At 43.0% G+C, this 24,274-nt stretch overlaps 3 protein-coding genes across 9 annotated transcripts in view; 2 read left to right on the forward strand and 1 right to left on the reverse strand.

Annotated features, from left to right (window-relative positions):
- The window catches only part of LOC144695458 (uncharacterized), a 101,275-nt gene extending 87,235 nt beyond the window's left edge, over positions 1-14,040 (forward strand). The window contains 1 exon segment of the mRNA XM_078566343.1: positions 11,690-14,040. Within this exon segment, the coding sequence (XP_078422469.1) occupies positions 11,690-12,453 (764 nt within the window). The 3' untranslated portion in view covers positions 12,454-14,040.
- The window catches only part of LOC144695212 (uncharacterized), a 303,141-nt gene that overhangs the window by 15,583 nt on the left and 263,284 nt on the right, over positions 1-24,274 (forward strand). The gene's annotated exons all lie outside the window — the stretch shown is intronic.
- LOC144695208 (uncharacterized) overlaps positions 1-24,274 on the reverse strand; it is a 267,173-nt gene that overhangs the window by 6,695 nt on the left and 236,204 nt on the right. Inside the window, exons 1-2 of one of the 4 annotated variants that reach the window (XM_078566094.1) lie at positions 9,354-9,560; positions 1,051-1,291 (exon numbers count right to left, since the gene is read on the reverse strand). The gene's annotated coding sequence lies outside the window, so the exon portion shown is untranslated. Of the gene's footprint in view, positions 1-998; positions 1,292-8,161; positions 8,304-9,353; positions 9,561-24,274 lie in introns of those variants that run through there. The other 3 variants (XM_078566093.1, XM_078566095.1, XM_078566096.1) reach the window with 3 other exon arrangements.

The following is a 24,274-nucleotide window of genomic DNA, read 5'->3' on the forward strand; positions in this document are numbered from 1 at the left end:
TATACAAGGCATTGGTGAGACCATGTCTCGAATATTATGTGCAGTTTTGTCTCCTTATTTACAGAAGGATGTAAATGCATTGGAGGCGGTTCAGAGGTGGTTTGCTAGATTGGTACCTGGAATGAGCGGGTTGACTCATGAGGAAAGGTTGGACAGACTGGGTTTGGTTCCACTGGATCTTAAAAGAGTGTGGGGCAACTTGATTTAAGTATATGAGATCCTGAATGGTATTGACAAGGTGGTTGTGGGTGAGTCGAGAACTAGGGGCACTGTTTTAAAATTAGGGGTTGCCCTTTTAGGACAGAGATGAGGAGAAATTTTTTCTCAGGGGGTTGTGCAACTTTGGAACCACTGCCTCCCAAGGTGGTGAAGGTGGGGTCATTGAGTATTTTTAATGCAGAGATAGATAGATTCTTGTTAGGCAAGGGAATCCAAGGATATTGGAGGTAAATGGGAATATTGAATTTGAAACACAAACAGATCAGCCATGATCTTATTGAATGGCGGAGAAGTCTCGAGGGGCCGAATAGCCTACTTCTGCTCTTACTTCTTATGTTCTTATGTATCTAAACAGCCTCACAACCAACAGATCAGAGAAAAACTCTGTACTCCTACCACATGTTGCTTTGTGGACGTCCAGAATTGTGGACAACCAGTCAAGTAACAGGAGAAGGTAGCTCCATGAACACCTCCATTCTCAACCATGTTGCAGCCTGGTACAAGACAGAATGTTAAAGTGTCTTCAGCCAAAAATAGTGAGCTGATGCCTCACCCTGCGGTGCTGTCAGAACCCTCCAGACCACTGAAACCCCTCCCAGTGTTGAGAAGGCTCAAGTCAGGAGTGTGTTATGAATGCAAAGTTTGTAAGAGTGTTATGTTTTAAACCGTCTTTGTAATTTAAGACAAAATAGAATGTCCTGGAAAGGGGGGCTCGGTAAGAGGTTACATAACTCTGCCTAGCAACAGGTATCTTAATTACCATAGTGATAGGTTGGGACTTGCCAAGCAAGATGTAATGCTGTGTTGAAGATAACAGCTGCTGGACTGTACCTATTTTCTGTCTCAAGATTTGGGATGGAGAGAGAGAGAGACCGAGACCAAACACTGCAGCGAATATGGTCAACAGAGTGTCCTTTCTGTGGTCTACCAGGCAGAATGCTGGAGAAAACACAGTCTCCAGCGGAAGAGATGCACCACATAGCAATCTAAATCCTCCAGAAGATTTTTCCTGGCATGGTCAGGGAAGTAATCGCTCAAGGGGGCTTCAGTGTTGGCAGTCGGTTCAGAAGTTCTATGGAAACACAGAAATTAACATTTTGACAGGCACTCAAAGTTACAATTCAGTGAAACAGGGAGAAATGAAGAGCTGAGGGTGATATTGGACTGATTCCTTTAAAAACTATGATTCTGCAGATAGCGGGACATAAAGTATAAATGTGGTGTGGGGTGTTTGCTTAGGTTAATAGTTAATGGAGGGGATATCCTTTCTGTATTTTTATGTAATAGGTGCCTACTAGATATTGTTTAGTCAATATTGCTTCTAGTTGGTTTGTTCGAGTAAAAGTCTTAAAATTGTCATGCGATTCCTTTAAGGTGGTCACTGAGAATTTAAATATTTTTTGAAATTTTTCAGTCTCTAAGGTATTGCAACAATACCTTGAAAAATACCACGAGAAAAGAAGAGTATCCGGTCATTATCACATTGCTGTTTGTGGGAGCTTGCTGTGCACACAGTGGCTGCCATGTTTCCTATGTTACAACAGTGACCACTTCAAAAATACTTTGTTGGCTGTAAGTGGTTTGGGACATCTGGTTGCGAAAGGCTCTATATAAATGCAAGTCTTTCTTTTTTTTCTGAGGAGGTTACGGAGATAGGGGGGATAGGAGGTCTTGGAGGGATTTGAAAAGACAGGAAATATCCAGATCCCAACACACAGACAGGACTGACCATTCACAGTCCACAGGATAATAACCAGCTCCCAACACACACACACTGAACTCAACAATAGGAAATCAGTAAGAATCATCAGACACTCTGCACCTCCCAGATAATTACACCTCACCTTCTCATATTCAGTAATGAGCCATCAACAGAACTCAGCCTGTAAATCAGAAGGGAAATGCTTCCAATAAACACACTCAATATCCAACACACAGCTCCAGGCAAACAGTTCAGCACAAAGCACCGAGTAAACAGCTCTCTCAGCTGGATCTTCTCACACAGCATAAGGGGCATTTCCACAGCTGATTCCCCACAGGATAGTCAGGCTGCCTGAAGATTAGTGTGGATATTATGTGATGTAATTATTATAAATTCTGTTCCTTTACTCACCATGTCCTCACTTGGTTTTGAGTCCCTACAGGAAGTGAAGCAGCTGTGGAAGAGGAAGAGGAGAGAATGGGCAGAGTGGGTGGGGCTCTCTGATTGACGTCTCTCACAGCCAATCCAAATATTTCTGGAGTAACCTGAGTTTTCTGAAGCTTGGGAAACTGACCGGTGAAACGGAGGCGACTTTAAGCAGCAGATCAGGTGGGGATTTAAACTTGTCATTGTCGCATCTGAATAAAACCTCACTTATTGCAGCTGCTGTCTCAGTTCCTCCTGGTAAACGTTTGACAGAGATTTCTAGTGTGGGAATAGCATTCTTCATCCTCAGAGGCTTTCAGACAACATCAGTGAGGGATGTGTTGCCTTGGATGTGTTTGACAGCAGATCAGAAGAGGAAGACCCACAGCATCCAAGGCAGCGATGATGTGCAGTGGTGGGGTCAGCACATGTATGGGTGAGAGGGGCAGGGTGGGGGAGGGAGGGGGCCAGCAGGGAGAGGGAGTGCAGAAAAGAGAGTGGGGAGGAGATTTAGCCAGTGTTTGAGGAGAAACCCTGTTGCTCGGTGAGTGAGTCTGACTCGGGGAGTGATTCTGTGCTCGGGATGGAGGGAGCGGGGAGAGCAGGAGGGTGAGTGGTGGGGGCTGGCATTGAGCACGGAGGGGGCAGTGAGAGCAGTGTGCGGGCTGTGAAATCAGGGGGAATGCTGGGTTGCGGGGCCAGTGAGATCCGTGAGGCAGTGAGAGTGGGGTGGGGTGGTGAGAGTGGTGTGGGGGGTGCAGCTGGTGAGAGCGGGGGTTGTTTTCTAACAAAAGGAAGAGCCACCAAACATCCAACCTAGTTTCTGATGAAAAGTCATCTCGAGCTGAAACATGAACTGGGTTTCTCTCCACAGATGCTGCCTGACCTGCTTGAGTACTTCCAGCTTTTATTTTTTTGATTCTAGTTTTTAAAGTACAAAAACAGATATACGAACATACAAATTAGGAGCAGAAATAGGCTATTTGGCCCCCCCAAGCCTGTTCCACCATTCAATAATATCATGGCTGATCCGTTTGTGTTTCAAATTCCACATTCACATTTACCCCGATAATCTTTGATTCCCTTGCCTAACAAGAATCTATCTACCTCCATCTAACAAGAATCTATCTACCTCCATCTTAAAGATATTCATTGACCCTGCCTCCACCACCTTCTGAAGCAGAGTTCCAAAGTCTCACAATCCACAGTGAAAAAAATTCTCATCACTTCTGCCTTAAAAGGGCAGCCCCTAATTTTAAAACAGTGCCCCCTAGTTCTTGACTCACCGACATAAGAAAAATCCCTTCACGTCCACCTTGTCAAGACCGTTCAGGATCTTATATACTTCAATCTTCTGAACTCCAATGGAAACAAACCCAGTCTGTCCAATCTTTCCTCATAAGACAACCCGCTCATTCCAGGTATCAATCTAGCAAACCACCTTTGAACTGCCTCCAATGTATTTACATCCTTAAATAAGGAGACCAAAGCTGCACACAGTGTTCGAGATGTGGTCTCACCAATGCCCTGTATAACTGAAGCATAACATCCTTACTTTTATGTTCAATTCCTCAAAGGATAGCATTCCATTAGCCTTCTTAATTACTTGCTGTACTTGCATACTAACTTTTTCTGACTTATGCACTAGAGTGCCTAGATCCCTCTGCACCTTGGAATTCTGCAGCCGTTCTTTAAGTCATATTCTACTTTTTAATTCTTCCTGCCAAAGTGAACATCTTCACATTTTCCCACATCTTTCTCCATCTGTCAGATTTTTGCCCACTGATGCAAATATCTATATCCATCTGCAAACTCCTTATATCCTCTTCACAACATACCTTCCTACCTATCTTTGTGTCGTCTGCAAATTTAGCTACCCTGACTTCATGCCCCTCGTCTAAGTCAATGATTTAAATTGTAAAATGTTGAGGCCCCAACACAGACCCCTGCAGGACTCCACTAGTCACATCCTGCCAATCAGACAAACACTCATTTATGCATACTCTCCTTTTTGTGCCAGCCATCCAATCTTCTATCTAGGCTTATGTGTTACCCCCAACACCATGAGTTTCTATTTTCCGCAATAACCTTTGATGTGGCACCTTATCAAATGCCTTTTGGAAATCCAAGTACAGTACGTCTACAGGCTCCCCTTTATCCACAGTGCATGTTACTCCTTCAAAGAACTCCAATAAAGTGGTTAAACACAAATTTCCCTTTCACAAAACTATGCTGACTCTTCCTGATTACCTTGGATTTTTCTAAGTGCCCAGTTATAACCTCTGTAACAACTAATCCTAACACCTTCCCTACAACACATGTCAAGCTAACTGGCTGATAGTTTCCTGTTTTCTGCCTCCCTCCCTTCTTGAATAGCGGGGTTATATGTGCTACTTTCCAGTCTGACGGAACTTTGGAAAATTAACATCAACGCATCTACTACCTCATTTGCCACCTCTTTTAAGTCTCTAGAATAAAGTCCACCAGGACCCAAAGACTTGTCAGCCTACAACTCCATCAGTTTGCTCAGTACCGTTTTCCCAGTGATTGTAATTTCACCAAGTTCCTCTCTCCCTTCCATCTCCTGATTTACAGCTATCACTGGAATGTTTTTTGTTTCCTCTATAGTGAAGACAGAAGCAAAATATTTTTTCATTTCATCTGCAACTTCCTCATTATCTACTATTAACTCCCCATTGTCACTCTGTAGAGGACCAACACTCACTTTACTCACTCTTTTCCTTTTTAAATATCTGTAGAAACCCATATCCGTTTTTACATTTTTAGCTAGCTTCCTCTCATGCTCTAATTTCTTTCTCCTGATTAACCTCTTAGTCATTCTCTGCCATTCTTTATATTCTGACCAATTATCTGACCTCCCACTCATCTTTGTGCAATGATATGCTTTTTCCTTAAGTTTGATGCTTTCCCTAACTTCTTTATTTAACCATGGATGGTGGGTCCCCATCTTCAAATTTTTCTTACTTTGAGTAAATATCCCCTTAAACGTCTGCCACTGCTTTGTTGTTGATCTATCCTCTAGCCCAGAATCCCAGTTCACTTCAACTAGCTCAGATTTCATGCCCACTTAGTTGCCCTTATATATGTTTAAAATACTAGTCTTAGACCCACTATTCTCCCTTTCAAACTAGGTGTAAAATTAAATCATATTGTAGTCGCTACTACCTAGGGGTGCCTTTATTCTGAGGGCATTAATTAATCTTGTCACATTACACAATACCAAGTCTAATATAATCTGCTCTCTGGTTGGTTCCAGAAGGTGCTGCTCTAAGAAACTATCTCGAAAGCATTCTGTGAATTCCTCATCCAGGCTACTACTTCCAATTGACACATGGATTAAAATCACCCATGATTATTGCCATCCCTTTATCATGAACAACCAATATTTCTTCTTGTATACTTTGTCCTACATTGTGGTTACTCTTAGGGGTCTGTAGACCACCCCCACTAGTGACTTCTTTCCCCTACTATTCCTCATCTCCACCCAAACCGATTCTACATCCTGATCTCCTGAACCAAGATCATCTCAAACTATTGCACCTTTATTAAGTGTTTCCTCTCCACCTTTACGTAGCATCCTATTCTTTTTGAATGTCATATACCCCATAATATTCAGAACCCAATCCTTGTCATCCTGCAGCCATGTCTCCATAATGGCTATCAGATCATATTTATTTTCTTCAATGTGCGCTATCAATTCATTTACTTTGTTATGGATGCTACCATTCAGCCCAACAGCTTTCCACAGGTGTGTATGCTCCACATGAGCTTCCTCCCTACCTATTCTATCTCAACCTTTCAGTAGATCCTTCTATTCCTTTCTCCCTAATGTACTCACCTGGCTTCCCATCAAATACATTGAAACTATTTGCCTCAACCATTCCCTGTGGTAGCAAGTTTCACATTATAATCATTCTCTTGGTAAAGAAGTTTCTCCTGAATTCCTCATTGGATTTATTATTCACCATCTTATATTTCTGGCCCCTAGTTTTGAACATCCCCACACAAGTGGAAACATCTTCTCCCCTTTTACCCCCAAATTCTTAATTTTATAATTCATAATTTTAAAGATCTCTACTATGTCACCCCTCAGCCTTCTGTTTTCTTGGGAAAGCAGTGTCAGCCTGTTCAGTCTTTCCTGATAGTTGCAATCTCTTAATTCTCAATATTATCCATATAAATGTTTTATGCACCCCTCCAGTTCCTTTATGTTCTTTTTCAATATGGAGATCAGAACTGTGCACAGCTCTCCAAGTGTGGTCTAACCAAGGTTCTATACAAGTTCAACATAACTTCTGCTTTTCAATTCTATTCCTCAAAAAAATGGACCCCGGTGATATTGTTTGATTTTTTTTACAAACTGGCCTTGTTGACCTGCCTTGCTACTTTTAATGATTGATGAATCTGTAGTTTTTCCCCTTGCACAACTTGTAAATATGACCTTTGATATGATCTTAATATAATTTGTCCAAATGAAGTCATGAACACAAACTGTTGTTATTTTCAAACCTCCATCAAATCACTGGAGTCACATGTAGGCCAGACCAGGTAAGGACAGCAGATTACATTCCTAAAGGACACTAGTGAACCAGTTGGGTTTTTACAACAATCGACAATGGTTTTGTGGTGATCATCAGACCTTTAATTCTAGGTTTTTATTGATTTCAAATTTGAACCCTGGTACCCAGACCATTACCCTGGGTCTCTGGAATACTAGTCCAGTGACAATACCACTATGCCACCACCTTCCTCAAGTCAGGTTGGTGAGTGGCTTGGAGGGGAACTTCCAGATGATGGTGTTCCCATGTATCTGCTGCCCTTGTCCTTCTAGGTGGCAGCGGTCGTGGGTTTGGAAGGTGCTGTCCAAGGGTGGGAGTTCTAGGATTTTGATCCAGTGATAGTGAAGGTATGGCAATATATTTCCAAGTCAGGAAGGTGTTGTCTAAGGAGCCTTGGTGAGTTTCTGCAGTGCATCTTGTAGATGATACACACTGCTGCTACTGCTCGTTGGTGGTGGAGGGAGTGAATGTTTGTGGAAGGGGTACCAATCAAGCTGGCTGCTTTGTCCTGGATATTGTCAAGCATCTTGAGTACTGTTGGAGTTGCACTCCTCCAGGCAAAAGCGGAGTATTCCATCACACTCCTGACTTGTGCCTTGTACATGGTGGACAGGAGTGGGGAATCAGGAGATGGGTTACTCGCCGCAGGATTCCTAGCCTCTGACCTGTTCTTGCAGCCACAGTATTTATATGGCTAGTCCAGTTCAATTTCTGGTTAACGGTAACCCCCCCAAGAATGTTGATAATGGGGGATTCAGCAATGGTAATGCATTTGACTGTCAAGGGGCGACGATCAGATTCTCCCTTGTGGGAGATGGTCATTGCCTGGCACTCGTGGGGCACAAATGTTACTTGCCACTGTCAGTCCAAGCCTGGATATTGTCCAGGTCTTCCTGCATTTGGACATGGTATCTAGGAGTCGTGAATGGTGCTGAACATTGTGCAATCATCAGCGAATATCCCCACTTCTGACCTAATGATGGAAGGAAGGTCATTGATGAAGCAGCTGAAGATGGTTGGGCCGAGGACACTACCCTGAGGAACTCCTGCAGTGATGTCCTTAAACTGAGATGATTGACCTCCAACCACTACAACCATCTTACTTCGTGCTAGGTATGACTCTAACCAGTGGAGACTTTTGCTCCGGATTCCCATTGACTTCAGTTTTGCTACGGCTCCCTTGATGCCCTACTTAGTCAAATGCTGCCTTGATGTCAAGAACAGTCACTCTCACCTCGCCTCTGGAGTTCAGCTCTTTTATCCACGTTTGAACCAAGGCTGGAATGAGGTCAGGAGCTGAGTGACCCTGGCGGAACATGAACTGAGCATCAGTAAGTAGGTTGTTGCTGACTAAGTGCTGCTTGATAGCACTGTTGATGATCAAGAGTAGACTGATGGGGCAGTTACTGGCCAGGTTGGATTGGTCCTGCTGTTTGTGTACAGGGCATACCTGGGGTGGAGGAGCGGGGATGGGGGGTGGTGAAGGTGAGGGGATGGGGGGGGGGGGGGGGTGAGGGGATGGGGGGGGTGAGGGGATGGGGGAGGGTGAGGGGATGGGGGAGGGTGAGGGGATGGGGGGGGTAAAGGAGGGGGGATAGGAGGGTGAAGGAGGGGGGGTGAAAGAGAGGGGGGATGGGGACTGAAAGAGGGGGGGATGGGGGGTGAAAGAGGGGGGGATGGGGGGGTGAAAGAGGGGGGATGGGGGGGTGAAAGAGGGGGGATGGGGGGGTGAAAGGGGGGGATGGGGGGTGAAAGAGGGGGGATGGGGGGGTGAAAGAGGGGGGATGGGGGGGTGAAAGAGGGGGGATGGGGGGGTGAAAGAGGGGGGATGGGGGGGTGAAAGAGGGGGGATGGGGGGGTGAAAGAGGGGGGATGGGGGGGTGAAAGAGGGGGGATGGGGGGGTGAAAGAGGGGGGATGGGGGGTGAAAGAGGGGGGATGGGGGGTGAAAGAGGGGGGATGGGGGGTGAAAGAGGGGGGATGGGGGGTGAAAGAGGGGGGATGGGGGGGTGAAAGAGGGGGGATGGGGGGGTGAAAGAGGGGGGATGGGGGGGTGAAAGAGGGGGGATGGGGGGTGAAAGAGGGGGGATGGGGGGTGAAAGAGGGGGGATGGGGGGGTGAAAGAGGGGGGGTGGGGGGTGAAAGAGGGGGGTGGGGGGGTGAAAGAGGGGGGGGTGGGGGTGAAAGAGGGGGGGTGGGGGGTGAAAGAGGGGGGGTGGGGGGTGAAAGAGGGGGGGTGGGGGGTGAAAGAGGGGGGGTGGGGAGGTGAAAGTGGGGGGGGTGAAAGAGGGGGGTGGGGGGGTGAAAGAGGGGGGGATGGGGGTGAAAGAGGGGGGATGGGGGGGAAAGAGGGGGGATGGGGTAGAGAGGGGGTTAAACGGCTGGGATGCTGGAACCCGCCCAAAACTCGGATTTACTGGTGCGCACCTCCAATTTCAGCACCGCCCACGTGACATACGCTCGGGCTCGCGCTTTCTCAGATTCCAACTCCTGAACGCTGGGCACCAACCGCCGCTGCGCGCGTCAGAACTACAACTCCCATCAGACGCGATGTCTGTGTCACCGAATCCACACTGCCGCACTTCAGAACGGGGTCACATGCAGCTTAAGGTAATGTAGTTCTGACCGATTGATTGTAAGGAAAGAGACGCCCTCTCCTCTGTGATTGGTTCATACGTGTGGTTTCCATCTAAATCATGGAAGGATTTCACTGTATTTCCCTTCCTGATTGGCTATGCGAGACGTCAATCAGAGAGCCCCACCCACTCTGCCCATTCCCTCCTCTTCCTCTTACAGCTGGATCACTTCCTGTAGGGACTGAAAACCAAGTGAGGACATGGTGAGTGAAGGAGCAGAATTTATAATAATTACATCACATAATATCCACACTAATCTTCAGGCAGCCTGACTATCCTGTGGGGAATCAGGTGTGGAAATGTCCCTTATGCTGTGTGAGAACATCCAGCTGAGAGAGCTGTTTACTCGGTGCTTTGTGCTCAACTGTTTGCCTGGAGCTGTGTGTTGGTTATTGAGTGTGTTTATTGGAAGCATTTCCCTTCTGATTTACAGGCTGACTTTTGTTGATGGCTCATTACTGAATATGAGAAGGTGAGGTGTAATTATCTGGGAGGTGCAGACTGTCTGAGGATTCTTACTGATTTCCTATTGTTGAGTTCTGTGTGTGTGTGTGTTGGGAGCTGGTTATTATCCTGTGGATTGTGAATGGTCAGTTCTGTCTGTGTGTTGGGATCTGGATGTTTTCTGTCTTTTCAAATCCCTCCAAGACCTCCCAGCCTCCTATCTCTGAATTTTGGAGAGGGTACAGAAGATATTTACTAGCATAGTTCCAGGATTGAGGGATTACAGTTACGTGGATAGACCAGAGAAGCTGGGATTGTTTCCCTTATAGCAGAGAAGGCTAAGATGAAAATTTTTAGGGATGTTTGAAGTCATGAAGGGTCTATATAGAAGAAATAAAGAGAAAGTTTCCATTGGCAGTAGTGTCCATAACTAGAGGTTACAGATAAAAGATGACTGACAAAAGAATCAGGCGATGAGGGAAAACATTTTTACACAATGTGTGGTTAGTATTTGGACTGCACTGCCTGTTAGGACAACGGATGCAGACTCAATAATAACCTTCACCAGGCTCAAACCTGGACTCTAAACTATACCCAGTGCTGCTCGTGACATGTCTATCTACTAGTATGATGATAATTATGGAATGAGGGCTGTGCTGGGCTGTGAGATTGTGGTGGAATACAATCCTGCTGCTGCTGATGGCTCATTGCACCTCATGGATACCCAGTTTTGGGATTTGTCCTTAGTCTACTTCCCTAGTGATGATTAACATGGTGAAGCACTCACTCATCAGTTGGGAGGGGAGAGGTAGTTTTCCTTGAAATTGTTTGACCTGAAGCCATGACACTCCATATGAGACTTCCCCACCTACCAGTGGGATGGGGACAAACCCAGGGATGGTGACAGAAGAGTCTGGGATGTTTTCAGATTGATATGATTCTGTGACACTAGTTCAGCCTGAATTGATAACCCGTTATACACTCTGCCTGACTGTCTTTTCCATTGCTCTCACAGTGTCTAGGAGGTGGGTGGGTGGAGGAAAGAAAATGGATACATTGTCAGTTCCTGGTCACTATCCAGTGTCCCTGCTAGAAAAAGTGTGTGTAACAGTCAAGTGAGGAAAAAGAAATGACTTGCATCTGATCCCACATAGGGGAATAGCAGACTGACACTCACTGTGGAACAGACTCTAACTGAGGAGTCAACCCCTTCAGCAAAGGAGGAGAGGGAGTTGGAGGAATCATGTTTCCTTTTCCTGTTTTACAGAAGGATTGCACCGTACTACACCAGAGCATACAGAGAGGATAGACACCGCAGATAGATCCTGACCATCACCCAAGGAACAACTGCACAACTGTGGGAAGACATCCAGTCCCTTCACAGCATTGCTCAACACAGATAAGGTTGGGCAGTGAAACCATCATCTGGAAATCGGTCAGGTCAGGGGAGCTTTGACATATCATCAGATCTGAAACTGGTCAGTGGTGAGGAACCTTCCATCAGAACCAACCTTTCTGAAAGTTTGGCTGTGGGTGGTCGGTCAGGGTGAGGCTGGGAAGAAGTGTGAGTGGGCTCCAAGTGTGGTGAGAGCTTCAATCATTCATCGAACCTCATGAACCACTGACTCATTCCTACAGGTGAGAGGCTGTTTAAGCGTGAGGGGGGCTCCACAGGCTCATAAGATTTCCGAATATTCAAGGTGCATCTTCTGTGCATCTGTAATCACAAGGATAGCTTCATGGAAGAGAAACCGTTCAAGTGTGAGGTGTGCAACAAATCATTCTCGTGCTCATCTCACTTCCTCGTACATCAACGCACTCACACAGGGGAGAAACCATTTACCTGTGATGTATGCAGCAAATCATTCTCTCAGTCAGTGACCCTCCGTGTCCACCAACGCATTCACACAGGGGAGAAACCATTCAAGTGTAAAGTGTGTGACAAAGCCTTCACACAGTTATCGAGCCTCCTGGTCCATCAGGCAATCCACACAGGGGAGAAACCGTTCAAGTGTGAAGCTTGTGATAAAGCTTTTCCGACATCTACAAGACTCCTGGAACACCAGAGCATTCACACCGGAGAGAAACCATTCACCTGCAGAGTGTGTGACAAATCATTCTCGCGCTCATCTCATTTTCGTGTACACCAACGTATTCACACTGGGGAGAAACCATTCACGTGTGAAGTGTGTAACAAATCATTCTCGCGGTCATCAACTCTCCGCGAACACCAACGCCTTCACACTGGGGAGAAGCCATTCAAGTGTGAGGTGTGTAATAAGGGATTTGCACAACTACCAGGCCTGGTGAGTCACCGGCGTATTCACACAGGGGAGAAGAAAACATTCACGTGTGAGGTGTGTAATAAGGACTTTGAACAACTATGGGGCATGTTGGATCACCGTCGCATTCACACAGTGGGAAAGCCAAGTGAGGTGTGTGACTGAATCTTCACACAGTCAATGAGGATGAGGATTTAAACAGCAGATGGACGAACGCGGGCGTAGGGATTGTTGGAAATGGGCGATGTTACCGAGGAGGAAGTAGGCGATATTTGTGATGGAGAGGGTTATGGGGTCAGAAGCTCAGCTGAAGATTGAAGAGGATGATACTGATCAATTGTTGTTGGACATGAGTGTGGAGAGGGCAATGGAGAAGAATTTGAGGAATGTAGGATCTAGAGTAATCCCTTGAGCCCGTTACACCATTCAATTCGATCATGGCTGAGCTGATCCGTATCTTAACTCTATCTACCTGCCTTGGCTCTATAACCCTTAATCCCCTTGCCTAACAATAAACCTATCAATCTCAATTTTGAAATTTTCATTTGACCTCCAGCCTGAACAGATTTTAAAGGGGAGAGAGTTCCAGATTTCCAGTCCCCTTTTTGTGAAGAAGTCTTTGCTGACATCACCCCTGAACAGCCTGGCTCGAATTTTAATGCGATGCCCCCTTGTTCTGGACTCTCCCACCAGAGGAATCATTTCTCTCTAACTACTCTCTCAATTCATTTAATCATCTTAAACACCTCAATTAGATTACCCCTTAGTTTTCTACATTCAGGGGAATACAAACTCAGTCTGAACAACCTGTCCTCATAATTTACACCCTTTTAGCCTCAGGAACATTCTGGTGAATCTACGCTGCTCTCTCTCCCAGGCCAGTATATCCTTCCTGAGGTGTGGTGCCCAGAACTGAACACAGTTCTCCAGATAGGGTCTAAAAAGAGCTCTGTACAGCTGGAACATAACTTCCACAAGGACACAGTTGGTTTTGAGGAGGAGAAGTTGTGGGTTATCTTCTCAGGATGATCCTGGAGTAATGAGCAGTTTGGACAGAGGAAAGCAAGATCACTTGTGCTTGATGTGGTCCAGTCAGATCTGGCGATGGATGGCTAAACCAGTTGTGTACCAGATATGCTCAGCTCTTCACCCCTTGGACTTGAGAAGCAGGGAGATCAATCAAGTAGGAAAAAAGTAAAGGGCTTTTTTTTCGGGGGAGGGGGTGGGGAGGAAATAAGGGTGTGGAAAGTGGATAAGAGTGAGTGGTTAAATCAGATTGCCGACAACAGAAACACTGTGGTGAATGAAGGGCAGAGAGTTGAGAATTAGTTTTGAGTTTTTGTGTTAGTAATGTGGGTATGGGGTAGAATCGGACCCTGCTTTAGTTAGTGAATTATAGACAGATCCTCTTTTGGTGATGGGTCTCTGACTAATATCATGGGCAATGTTTGTACTCTCCTGTCTGGAAGGACTACTATCCTGAGTATGGTGAGGGAGTGGGGATAAGTCTCTACAGACCTGAGTTCCCTCAGCCCATCATACCTCGATGTAATAACAGTGTGATATGTTCACCTTACACTCTTCCAAGATTCATTTCATGTTCTGGGAAAGATCTTGAGTCATTTTCAAATGCTTTCATTTTACTTGCTTCGAAGTTTATGCAAGCTGAATATTTTGTTTGTCTGCTGTTTTATCAATCTTCTGTATAGATTTATAACTCATAATAAATTCATTCTTTTAGCCTAACCCAAACTACCTGGTTTGTCAGCATAGTGTGTGGCTATTCACTGAAGCACTCAGGAGCCTACAGTAAGAGCACTGTACACAATATATTGGTCAATGTCGCTGTGGGTTCTATCAATGTGTTTATAATTTCCAGTTCACAGGAAGCATTTCATTTCCCTAAGAAAGAAGGGCTTGAATTTCAATATCAACCCTAACTTTTCCGTAAAAAAGAATGACTTGCATTTATATATCAAATTTCGTGAACTCAGGGCATCCAAAAGCACTTTACAACCAATGAAGTACTTTTGAAGTGTGCCATTGTTGTAATGTAAGAAACGTGTTAGCCAATTTTGCATAGCAAGCTCGCAGAAAAAGCAATGTAATAATGACAAGATATCTGTTTCTGTGACATTGATTGCAGGATCTATATTGGTCAGAACATCAGGGATAATTCCCCTGCTCTTCTACGATGTAGTGTCATGGGATCTTTTACATTCACCTGAGAGGACAGATGGGGGCATTGGTTTAACTCATCTGAAAGATGGTACCTCTGACAGTGCAGCACTCCCTCAGTACTGCACTGGAGTGTCAGCCTCAGTGCTCATGTCTCAGGAGTGAGACTTGAACCCACAATCTTCTGACTCAGAGACGAGAGTGCTAACCAAGCCACGGCTGACAATAGCGTATAATATTTCTGTTGTATTAGATTCTGTTTCTAAGGAGTTAAGTCCCAAGGCTGTGTACAGAATGCTTTTCCTCTGTGAACTGGCAGCCTGAAAGTTTGATTTGATTTAAAGTGGAAACTAGTTAGAGCTGCAGGTGTCAGTGTTGTCTTTATATCTGGGTTCCTGAAGCTGTGAAAGGTGGTAAAGTCCCTGGTGTCAGGAGAAGTGAAACTGATGGAGAAGAGTGGGTAGACTCCAGCAGTGAGGAATAGCCTACAGACTCAGTACTGATGGAGGTTCCCCATTTCAAGCAAAAACCCAAACATCCAGATTCCCACTGACTCAAATACAGCCACACTCCAGACCAACCAACTTCTTCTTGAGTTCTCTGCCCAAAGGCAGGTCTGACCCACATTGCCACGAGCTCCACCACAAGAATGGCAAAGACGCAGATCCTGAATCCACCCCAGCCAGAACAGGGATGGAACCCGTGTTGTTTGTACTGATCTGATCCACATCACCCGTCCAACTAGCACCCCGACCCCAATGAATCATTGGAAAATAGGAGCTGGAGTTGGCCATTCGGCCACTTGAGACTGCTTTGCCATTTACTTGATCGTGACTGATCTTCTACCTCAATGCCTCAGTCTTTCTTCTTGGACAATCCCGCCTCATAGGGATTAGTCTGGTGAACCTTTGTTGCACTCCCTCTATGACCAGTATATCCTTCCTTAGGTAAGGAGACCAAAACTGCACAAAATACTCCAGGTGTGGTCTCACCAAGACTCTATGCAGCGAGACTTCCTTACTCCTGTACTCAAGTCCCCTTGAAATAAAGGCCAACATCCCATTTGCCTTCCTAATTGCTTGTTGCACCTGCCTGTTAGCTTTCAGTGGCTTATGAACAAGGACATCCAGGTCTCATTGGAGATCAACATTTCCCAATCTATTCCCATTTAAGAAACACTCTGTTTTTGTTTCTGTTTTTCCTACCAAAGTGGATAACTTCACATTTTTTCCACATTACATTGCAGTTGCCATGTTCTTGTCCACTCGCTTAGTCTGTCTAAATCCCCTTGAGGCCTGTTTGCATCCTCCTCACAACTCACATTCCCACCAAGTTTTGTGCCATCAGCAAACTTGGACATGTTACATTTGGTCCCCACATCCAAATCATTAAAGGGTCTGAGTTGCTGTGGCAACATCCACATTTACATGCATGTTGTAGTCTGGAGCTATGGATAGTGATGGTCGAGTCTCCAATTTCTTCTCATCACATAGCTGACCAAGCATCTCTCCTGCTCTTAAAGCCTGCAGTTGCCGTGTGTTGGAAGGATTTACAAGTTCATTTTCAACCTGTTTGGCCGTGTTATGAACACATCTTCCTTGGCCATGAAGTCTTGGAGTGGAACTTGCACCCGGAGCTTCTGGTTCAGAGGCAGGAACACTACCCACTGCCTCTCAAAACCCCCATTCAATAACCATCGACTGTCTGAAAATCACTGGTACTGCAATATTGGGCTGCAGTGTATACTCCCACCACTGAATGTGCTATATCTGGAGGACTGTCCATTATTTATAAAGGGGTCAGGTGAGGAGTGAGAGGCAAAGACAAGGGATATAGCATCAGCTGAGGGGCGAGAGGTTGGTAGAGAGCTCTGGTGAGGAGTGACTGATCAGTCTCTAAGTCACCCTATGTTAGAGAGTCAATCTCTGAGTCACAGTCACTCCCCTCGTTACAGAGCCAATCTCCGAGTCACAGACACTCCCCAATAACTGAGTCACTCAAGGCACTTATGGAGTCACAGCATGACACCCCATCTCCTATGTCCCTTCCCTCTTGTGTTCCCTCTCTCGTGTTCCCCCTCCTCATGTGCCCTCTCTCCTGTGACCCCTCTCCCTTGTGTGCATGTGCTGATCCCACCGCTGCATGTCATTGCTGCCTTGGACACTGTGGGTCTTCCTCTTCTGATCTGTTACATAGATCAGAGACTGCACATCCCATATTGATGTTGTGAGTTTGAAAGTCTCCGAGAATGAAGGATACTTTTCCTATTAGAAATCTCCCTCAAACATTTATCAGGGGAACTGAGATGGCAGCTGTAATAAGTGAGATTTTATTCAGATGGGACAATGACAAGTTTAAATCCCACCTGATCTGTGGCTCAAAGTTGCCTCCGTTTCAACAGTCAGTTTCCCAAGCTTCAGGAAACTCACGTTGCTCCAGAAATATTTGTAGCCATTTGAATTTTAAACACTGTTCCATGTGTTATGATGTGGTAAGTGATATGTGCCAGGCAGCCCAAATCCACAAGGGAAACTTGGCCATACTATCACAACGGTTTTGCAATTTGTATTTATTATGAGAAGATTTGTGCAATGAATTCAGAAGTAGTGAATCCACTAACACCTTTAGTGATTTTAAAAAGTAAATTAAAACTTTTATTCAGAAAAGAAAAGAATTCAAACACAGACTTAAGATTACAGTTACTTAATATTACAACAAATCCCAAAATTCCTAATTAACCTGACTCCCAACTACACATCCCCTTTAAGGCAACAGTCCAAAATAGATTTTAAATTTAAATAGGCATTCCAGCATGCACTCGGCAGTGGAAATTCCCAAGGTTCTTAACTCAACTTTAGTTACTGGACACAGCAGACTTCTGCAAAAGTGGCTAGAGGCTTTTTCCCACAGCTGCTTTATATGGTGTACCTTTCAAGATGTTACACGGCCACCCCCACATAACCTTCCATCCTTCCTTATGTATGTTTCTTTCTCTTTAATGTATAAAATCCCATTGTTCTACATGTCTTTGGAAATTTACTTTTCCCATAATATAAAAATCTTTCATGTCAATATGGCCTCTTTCCTTTTGGGAAAAATACACATAATAACCTTGCCCTATTAATCTTGTTCATTGTAAACATCCTACCATCCCTTTGAAAATCAAACAACCCTTTCACATACCTAAAAATTCAAATTTCATTCACACTTTATCTATGGAACCCTCATCTTTGCTTGTCCATCTCCATTTCAAAAGTCTGCTTTACACCTAACTCTTTTGGTCAACCTTGCAGTCTGTCTGACTCTAATTCAATTAAATCAGTCACACAGACAGAACCATCCACGCTCACACCCATAAGCCTACAATAATATGAAAAATATTATAGTTTCATGACACCTCCATCCTTATCAAAAATTGAACCATCATAATTTTAAAAGACAGCTTCATTTTGTCAATCAACCTTACATTCCTTACTATATTTACCTATATACCCAAACCATTAAATTATCAGATGCATGTATTGACATAAATATATGTACAAATCCTTTGTATCAACAGAGGTCTTTTCAGTCCAATTTTAAACATCCAATTTCCTTTGAGAAGTTTTGAGATTCCTGGGCATGAGTGGATTTTACTGAAAGTTTGTACCAAATTTTAGCAGTGTGGTTGCTCCATTGACTGAACTAAAAAAGAACAAAAAGTTTCAATGGACACAGGAGTGTCAGAATGCACTGACAGCTTCAAAACTATATTGGCAAATACACTAGTTTTGGCAGTACCTGATTATGCCAAGCATAATTGACAATGCATCTACAATTAGATTTTCTCGTCCAGCTACATGTCTAAGCTATAAATTAAATGGTTGCAGTAATAAACTCCATTTGAACAGTCTTGCACTTTGGTCTCGAAATTTGTCCAGAAATTTTAAAAGATTGTGGTTTGTATAAACAATTGTTTCAGATGAATTTGCTTGCAACATAAACCTCGAAATGCTGCAATGCTAACACCAGACCTTGAGTCTCCTTTTCGATGGTTGAATATTTTCTCTGATGGACATTTAGCTTTTGTTGAAAATATCCTATCAGCTTCTCAATTCCAGTTTCATCTTGTAACAATAGAGCACCCAATACCTTAATCGCTTGCGTCAACGGCCAACTTAAACTGCTTGGCAAAATAAGGTACCGCCAAAACTGGTATCATAGTCAATATAGTTTTGAAACTGTCAGTGCATTCTGACACTACTGTGTCCATTGAAATTTCTTGTTTTTTTTAGTAGTTCAGTCAATGGTCAATGGAGCAACCACACTGCTAAAATTTGGCACAAACTTCCGGTAAAATCCACTCATGCCCACAAATCTCGATTTGTTGCAGGCACTGGGAAACACACGATGGCTTTTATTTTCAAATCTCTCAGAGCCATCTGACCGTGTCCAACCATATGGCTTAAGATATGTAACTTGCGCTTTTGCAAATTTACTCTTAGCCAAGTTCACCACCAAATTAGCTTCTTGCAGTTGATCAAACAGTTCTTTCAGATGCTGTAAATGCTCCTCCCACATTTGACTGAAAACTATCATCAAAATAAATAGCACAATTGCTCAGCCCTGCAACTACTTTGTTTGTCAGTTTTTGAAATGTTGCTGGTGCATTCTTCATACCGAATGGCATAACTTTAAAATGATATAGTCCACCTGGCGTCACAAAAGCCGATATCTCCTTTGCTCTCTCTGATAACGGTTCTTGCTAATATCCTCTCAGCAAGTCAATTTTTGTGATAAATTGTGATTGTCCCACTTTCTCAATGCAATCTTCCAACTGTGGAATAGGATATGAATCCACTTTTGTCACTACGTTTACTTTTCAATAATCCACAGTCTTTGTGTTCCATCTGGCTACAATAGGCACACTCCAGTTACTGCAAAGAGACTCAATTATATCATTCTGAAGCATGAATTTGATTTAACTTGTGAAAACTTTACTGGATTCAATCTATAAGTTTGTTGCCTTATTGGAAATGAATCACCTACATCTACATCATGTGTAACTAAATTTGTCCTCCCCAGCTTATTCCCACAATAGCTGTGTAATGGCAATAGTTTCTCCAACTCACTTAGACACTTGTCTGGAAGGTAACTCAATATTACATTTAAATTTTAAGTGCCAATTTGATTAGAGAAAAATCAATTTCAGAATCTTTCATTTCTACCTCTTTTTCCTTATCTACCACTACTAATACTTCCTTTTGGTTATTTTCCCTGTCAAAGTACCTTGTAAGCATATTTACATGACACACCCTCTTTTTTTCTTCTAACTGGAGTATTTGCTAAATAATTTACTTCACTCAGTTTCTTCTCAATCCTGTAAGGTTCACTGAACCTGGGCTTTAATATTTCACCCAATACTGGTAATAAAACTGACAACTTTTCCCCAGCAACAAAGCTATGAGCTTTGGCCCTCTTATCTGCCTTCGCCTTCATTACCTGCTGTGATACCTTTAAATGTTCCTTACCTGACTCACCTGCTCTGTTCAATCTGTCTCTGAAGTTTGTCACATAATCTAGGAGAGTAGTTTCTGAGTTCTGATCCACTAAATTCTCCTGAATCAACTTCAGTGGTTCCCTTACCTCATGACCATCGACTAATTCAAAAGGACTAAATGCTGTTGATTCATTAGGAGCATCCCCAATGGCAAATAACAAGAATAACAACAATCAGGAATTCCCCGATCCCAATCCTGTGGATAATCTTGATTATAAGCCCATATCGTAGTTTTCAAAGTTTAATGTCATCTTTCCCAAGCACCTTGTGATTCAGGTTGATAAGCTGATGACTTAAACTGCTTTATCCCCAGGCTGCTCATTACTTCCTTAAATTGCTGTGACGTGAAATTTGAACGCTGATCCAACTGTATTTCTTTCAGTAATCCATATCCTGTAAAAAAAAATTTAGTCAACTCCTCCCACAATTCTCTTTGCTGTAATATTTTGTAAAGTTATCACTTCCAGGAACCTTGTAGGCACATCCATAATTGTCAGCAAGTACTGATTTCCACTTTTAGTGTTAGGAAGGAGCCCTACACAATCAATCATGACCCTGGTAAAAGGTTCCTCAAATACTTCAATTGGAATTAAAGGTGTCGGTTTAATCATTGCTTGAGGTTTACCTGTCACCTGACATGTGTGACATGATCTACAGAATTTGACATCTTTATACAATCCAGGCCAAAAGAAATGTTTTTGTATTTTCACCTGAGTCTCCCTAATTCCTAAGTCCCACTACTGGAATTTCATGAGCTACTTTCAATATTTCATTTCTGTACTCAGATGATATAATTATTAGATGTACTACTGTCCATTTCTCATCTGCTGGAATTTGAGACAGTCTCTACTTCTTTATTAACACATTTACTTTAACATTCTAAAATATATTCTGCCTCTGCTTCCGAATAAGCTGTCTGATATATCTGCTTTATTCGTGGTTCCTTCTGCTGTAACTCTACCAATTTAACTGAACTAAACACTTCTGCTTCATTCTCTTCAACCTTTTCTTTCTGCACAATCTTTTCAAAAACAGCTCCAGCTAATTGGATATCAACATCTTTCCCCATCTTTTAAATTCATCCTCTTCCTGTTTTAACCTGTGAGTTTGTGATCTCATTACTACACAACCTGGAAACAATCCAGGATGGTCTTCCTGCAACTCCTCTGTTGAATGCACTGCCACAAGCTGCTCGACCACAGTAGGCATCACAAACATTTGTGCCCCAGCTATTTCATTACCTAAAATAAGCTGAACCCCTGCAATGGACAATTTTTTCACTACTCCAACAGTCACATCACCTGTTTTCAACTTAATTTTTAAATTTACCTTCCACAATGAAATAGGTTTAGCATCTCCATGAATCCCAGTTATTACCACTTTTTCCCACAATACTCCCTCTAGACAACAAATATCCCATAACACTAAGGATTGACTAACATTATCTCATAACACTAAGGATTCACTAGCACTTGTGTCTCTTAAAATTTTAATAGCTTTGTCTGCTCCAGCCTGGACACATGGAATGACTTTCCCTTCACATACAAAATCTTTAAACATTTCTTTAACCTGCCCTTCAGCACTGCCTTGGGTAAATTGTGAACACATTCCCACTTCTTTACCTATCACTGATTCTTCCTGTTTCACCTGTACACAAACTATTGGGTTTTCCTGTGCCTGGATCTCAGAACCCACAGTACTCATATTTCCAGAACTTTTCTGCATTCCAAATACTGCAATGTGTTTTCCCTATGACCTCCAGCACACTGACTTCATGTGCCCCACCTTATTACAATGAAAACACCTCAGCTTTTGAGTGTCACTTCTATCCTCAGCACCTTCCTTTTTGGTCTGAAGAAAAACTTTCTGCAAATTTCCAACTGCTCTTTCTCTTCCTTGACTAGCTACCTTCCTTTCACTTTCCCACTTTTTATCTTTCTCTGATTTAGAAGGGTGACAAAAAATGGTTTAGATCTATGAACTAACTCATAATCAGCAGTTGCTGCTTGCCTAGCTGTTTTAACCCTCTGTTCTTCCACATGAGCTCTCATTACTGAACGAATTAAATCTTTAAATTATTCCGAAAGAATTACTTATCTAAGAGCTGCATATGTTGTCTCTACCTTTAATGCCCATATCCACTGGTCAAAATTACTTTGTTTTACTCTCTCAAACTCAATATAAGTCTGACCAGGCTGTTTCCTTATATCCCTAAATTTCTGCCTGTACGCCTCAGGATATGCACTCAAGATAACTTTTTTTATTGCCTCATAATCCAGCGACATCTCTTCTGACAGTGATGCACATATCTCATGAGCTCTACTTACCAACCTAATTGTAACAACAATATCCAGATTTCTTGTGGCCATTTCATCTGCTTAACTATCTTCTCAAATGAAATAAAGAATGCTAATACATTGCTTTCCTCAAACTTTGGAAGTGCCTGCACAAATTTAAACATCCCCATTGGGTTTTAGATTGGAAGTGGTCACTTCATCCTCAGAACCTCCCTCAGCCTCTGAGATCTTTTTTAACTTCCAGTTCTTTAAGCTGATACTCCCTTTCTCTTTCCTTCTCCCTTTCCTTCATCGCTAATTTCTCCCTCTGAAGATCAAGTTTTCTCATTTCCATTTCCCTTTGAAATGCTCTCTCTTTTACCTGTTTCTTTTCTTTCATCTCCAACTCAAGTTTTTTCAGTTCCTTTTCATGTTCAAAGTGCTTCATTTGCAACTGGATCTCAGCTAATTCAACTGACTCTCCTCCTGAAGAACCTGGTCTCTCTCGTATCCCTTCCAATTTCAAATGCTGTGCTATTGCTTCAATTATGTCTGCTTTCTTATGGTTCAAACTAACTGCAACCTATCACCAATTCTGTTTACTTAACCTTAGTTACTTTTTATAAACCAATCAGAGTTATATCTTCCAATCCCAGAAAAATCTTAGCTATGGATAAAGCCATATTTGCAGTCTCAACACTTTAAAATCCCTCACACCAACTCGAGTTCAATGTTCCTTGAGTACTCGTAGCCTTAAGTTTCACCAACTCTAAGCCAATCAAGAAATTTTTTAAATTCCGCAATGAGCCCCCAATTTTGTTCTGATTTGGCAGGTGATATGTGTAAGATGGACCAAATCCACAGGGGAAATTTGGCCAGGCTATCACAACAGTGTTGCAATTTGTATTTGTTACAAGAAGATTTGTGCACTGTATTCAGAAGCAGTGAGTCCACTAACACCTTTAGTGATTTTAAAAATTAAATTAAAACATTTATTAACAAAAGAAAAGAATTCAACACAGACATAAGATTAAAGCTACTTTATATTACAACAAATCCCAAAATTCCTAATTAACCTGACTCCCAACTATGCAACCCCTTTAAGGCAACAATAAAATAGATTTTAAATTTAAATAAACAATCCAGCAAGGTTACCACAGCACCCACTTGACAATGGAATTCCAAAGGCTTTTAACTCAACTTTAGTCACTGGACACAGCAGGCTTCTGAAAAGTGACTAGAGGCTTTTCCCCAAGGCTGCTTTATACGGTGTACCTTTCAAGATGTTATATGGCCACTCCCACATAACCTTCCATCCTTCCTTATATATGTTTATCTCTCTTTAATGTGTAAAATCCCATTGTTCTACATGTCTTTGGAAATTTACTTTTCCCATAATATAAAAATCTTTCATGTTGTCAATATGGCCTCTTTCCTTTTGGGAAAAATACACATAATAACCTTGCCCTATTAATCTTGTTAGTTGTAAACATTCTACCATCCCTTTGAAAATCAAACATCCCCTTCATTCACACTTTATCTGTGGAACCCTCATCCTCGCTTGTCCATCGCATTTCAAAAGTCTGCTTTACACCTAACTCGTTTGCTAATGTCAACCTTGCAGGCTATCTGACTCTAATTCAATTAAATCAGTCACACAGACAGAACCATCCACAGTCACACCCATAAGCCTAAAATAATATTTTGAAAAATATTATAGTTTCGTGCCACATGTGTAAAATGGCCACTGCCCTCGAACCTTTATTTACATATGATAACTTCAGAGGTCACATTAATATGGGAAGCCACAATGTACAAAGGGATTTATCCAAACATCCCCCTTTTTGCTTGCAAGTTACTCCACATAAATAGTCCATGGAGAAAATGATCACATGAACAAAAAATCTGTTTGTTCTTTCTAGTCTGTTCCAATTTTGTCTGCTCATACACACGCATTGCACATATAATCTTTCAAGCATTCAGGTCTTCACTT

Source organism: Cetorhinus maximus, chromosome 21, assembly GCF_964194155.1.
Source record: "Cetorhinus maximus chromosome 21, sCetMax3.hap1.1, whole genome shotgun sequence".
NCBI classification, from domain to species: domain Eukaryota; kingdom Metazoa; phylum Chordata; class Chondrichthyes; order Lamniformes; family Cetorhinidae; genus Cetorhinus; species Cetorhinus maximus.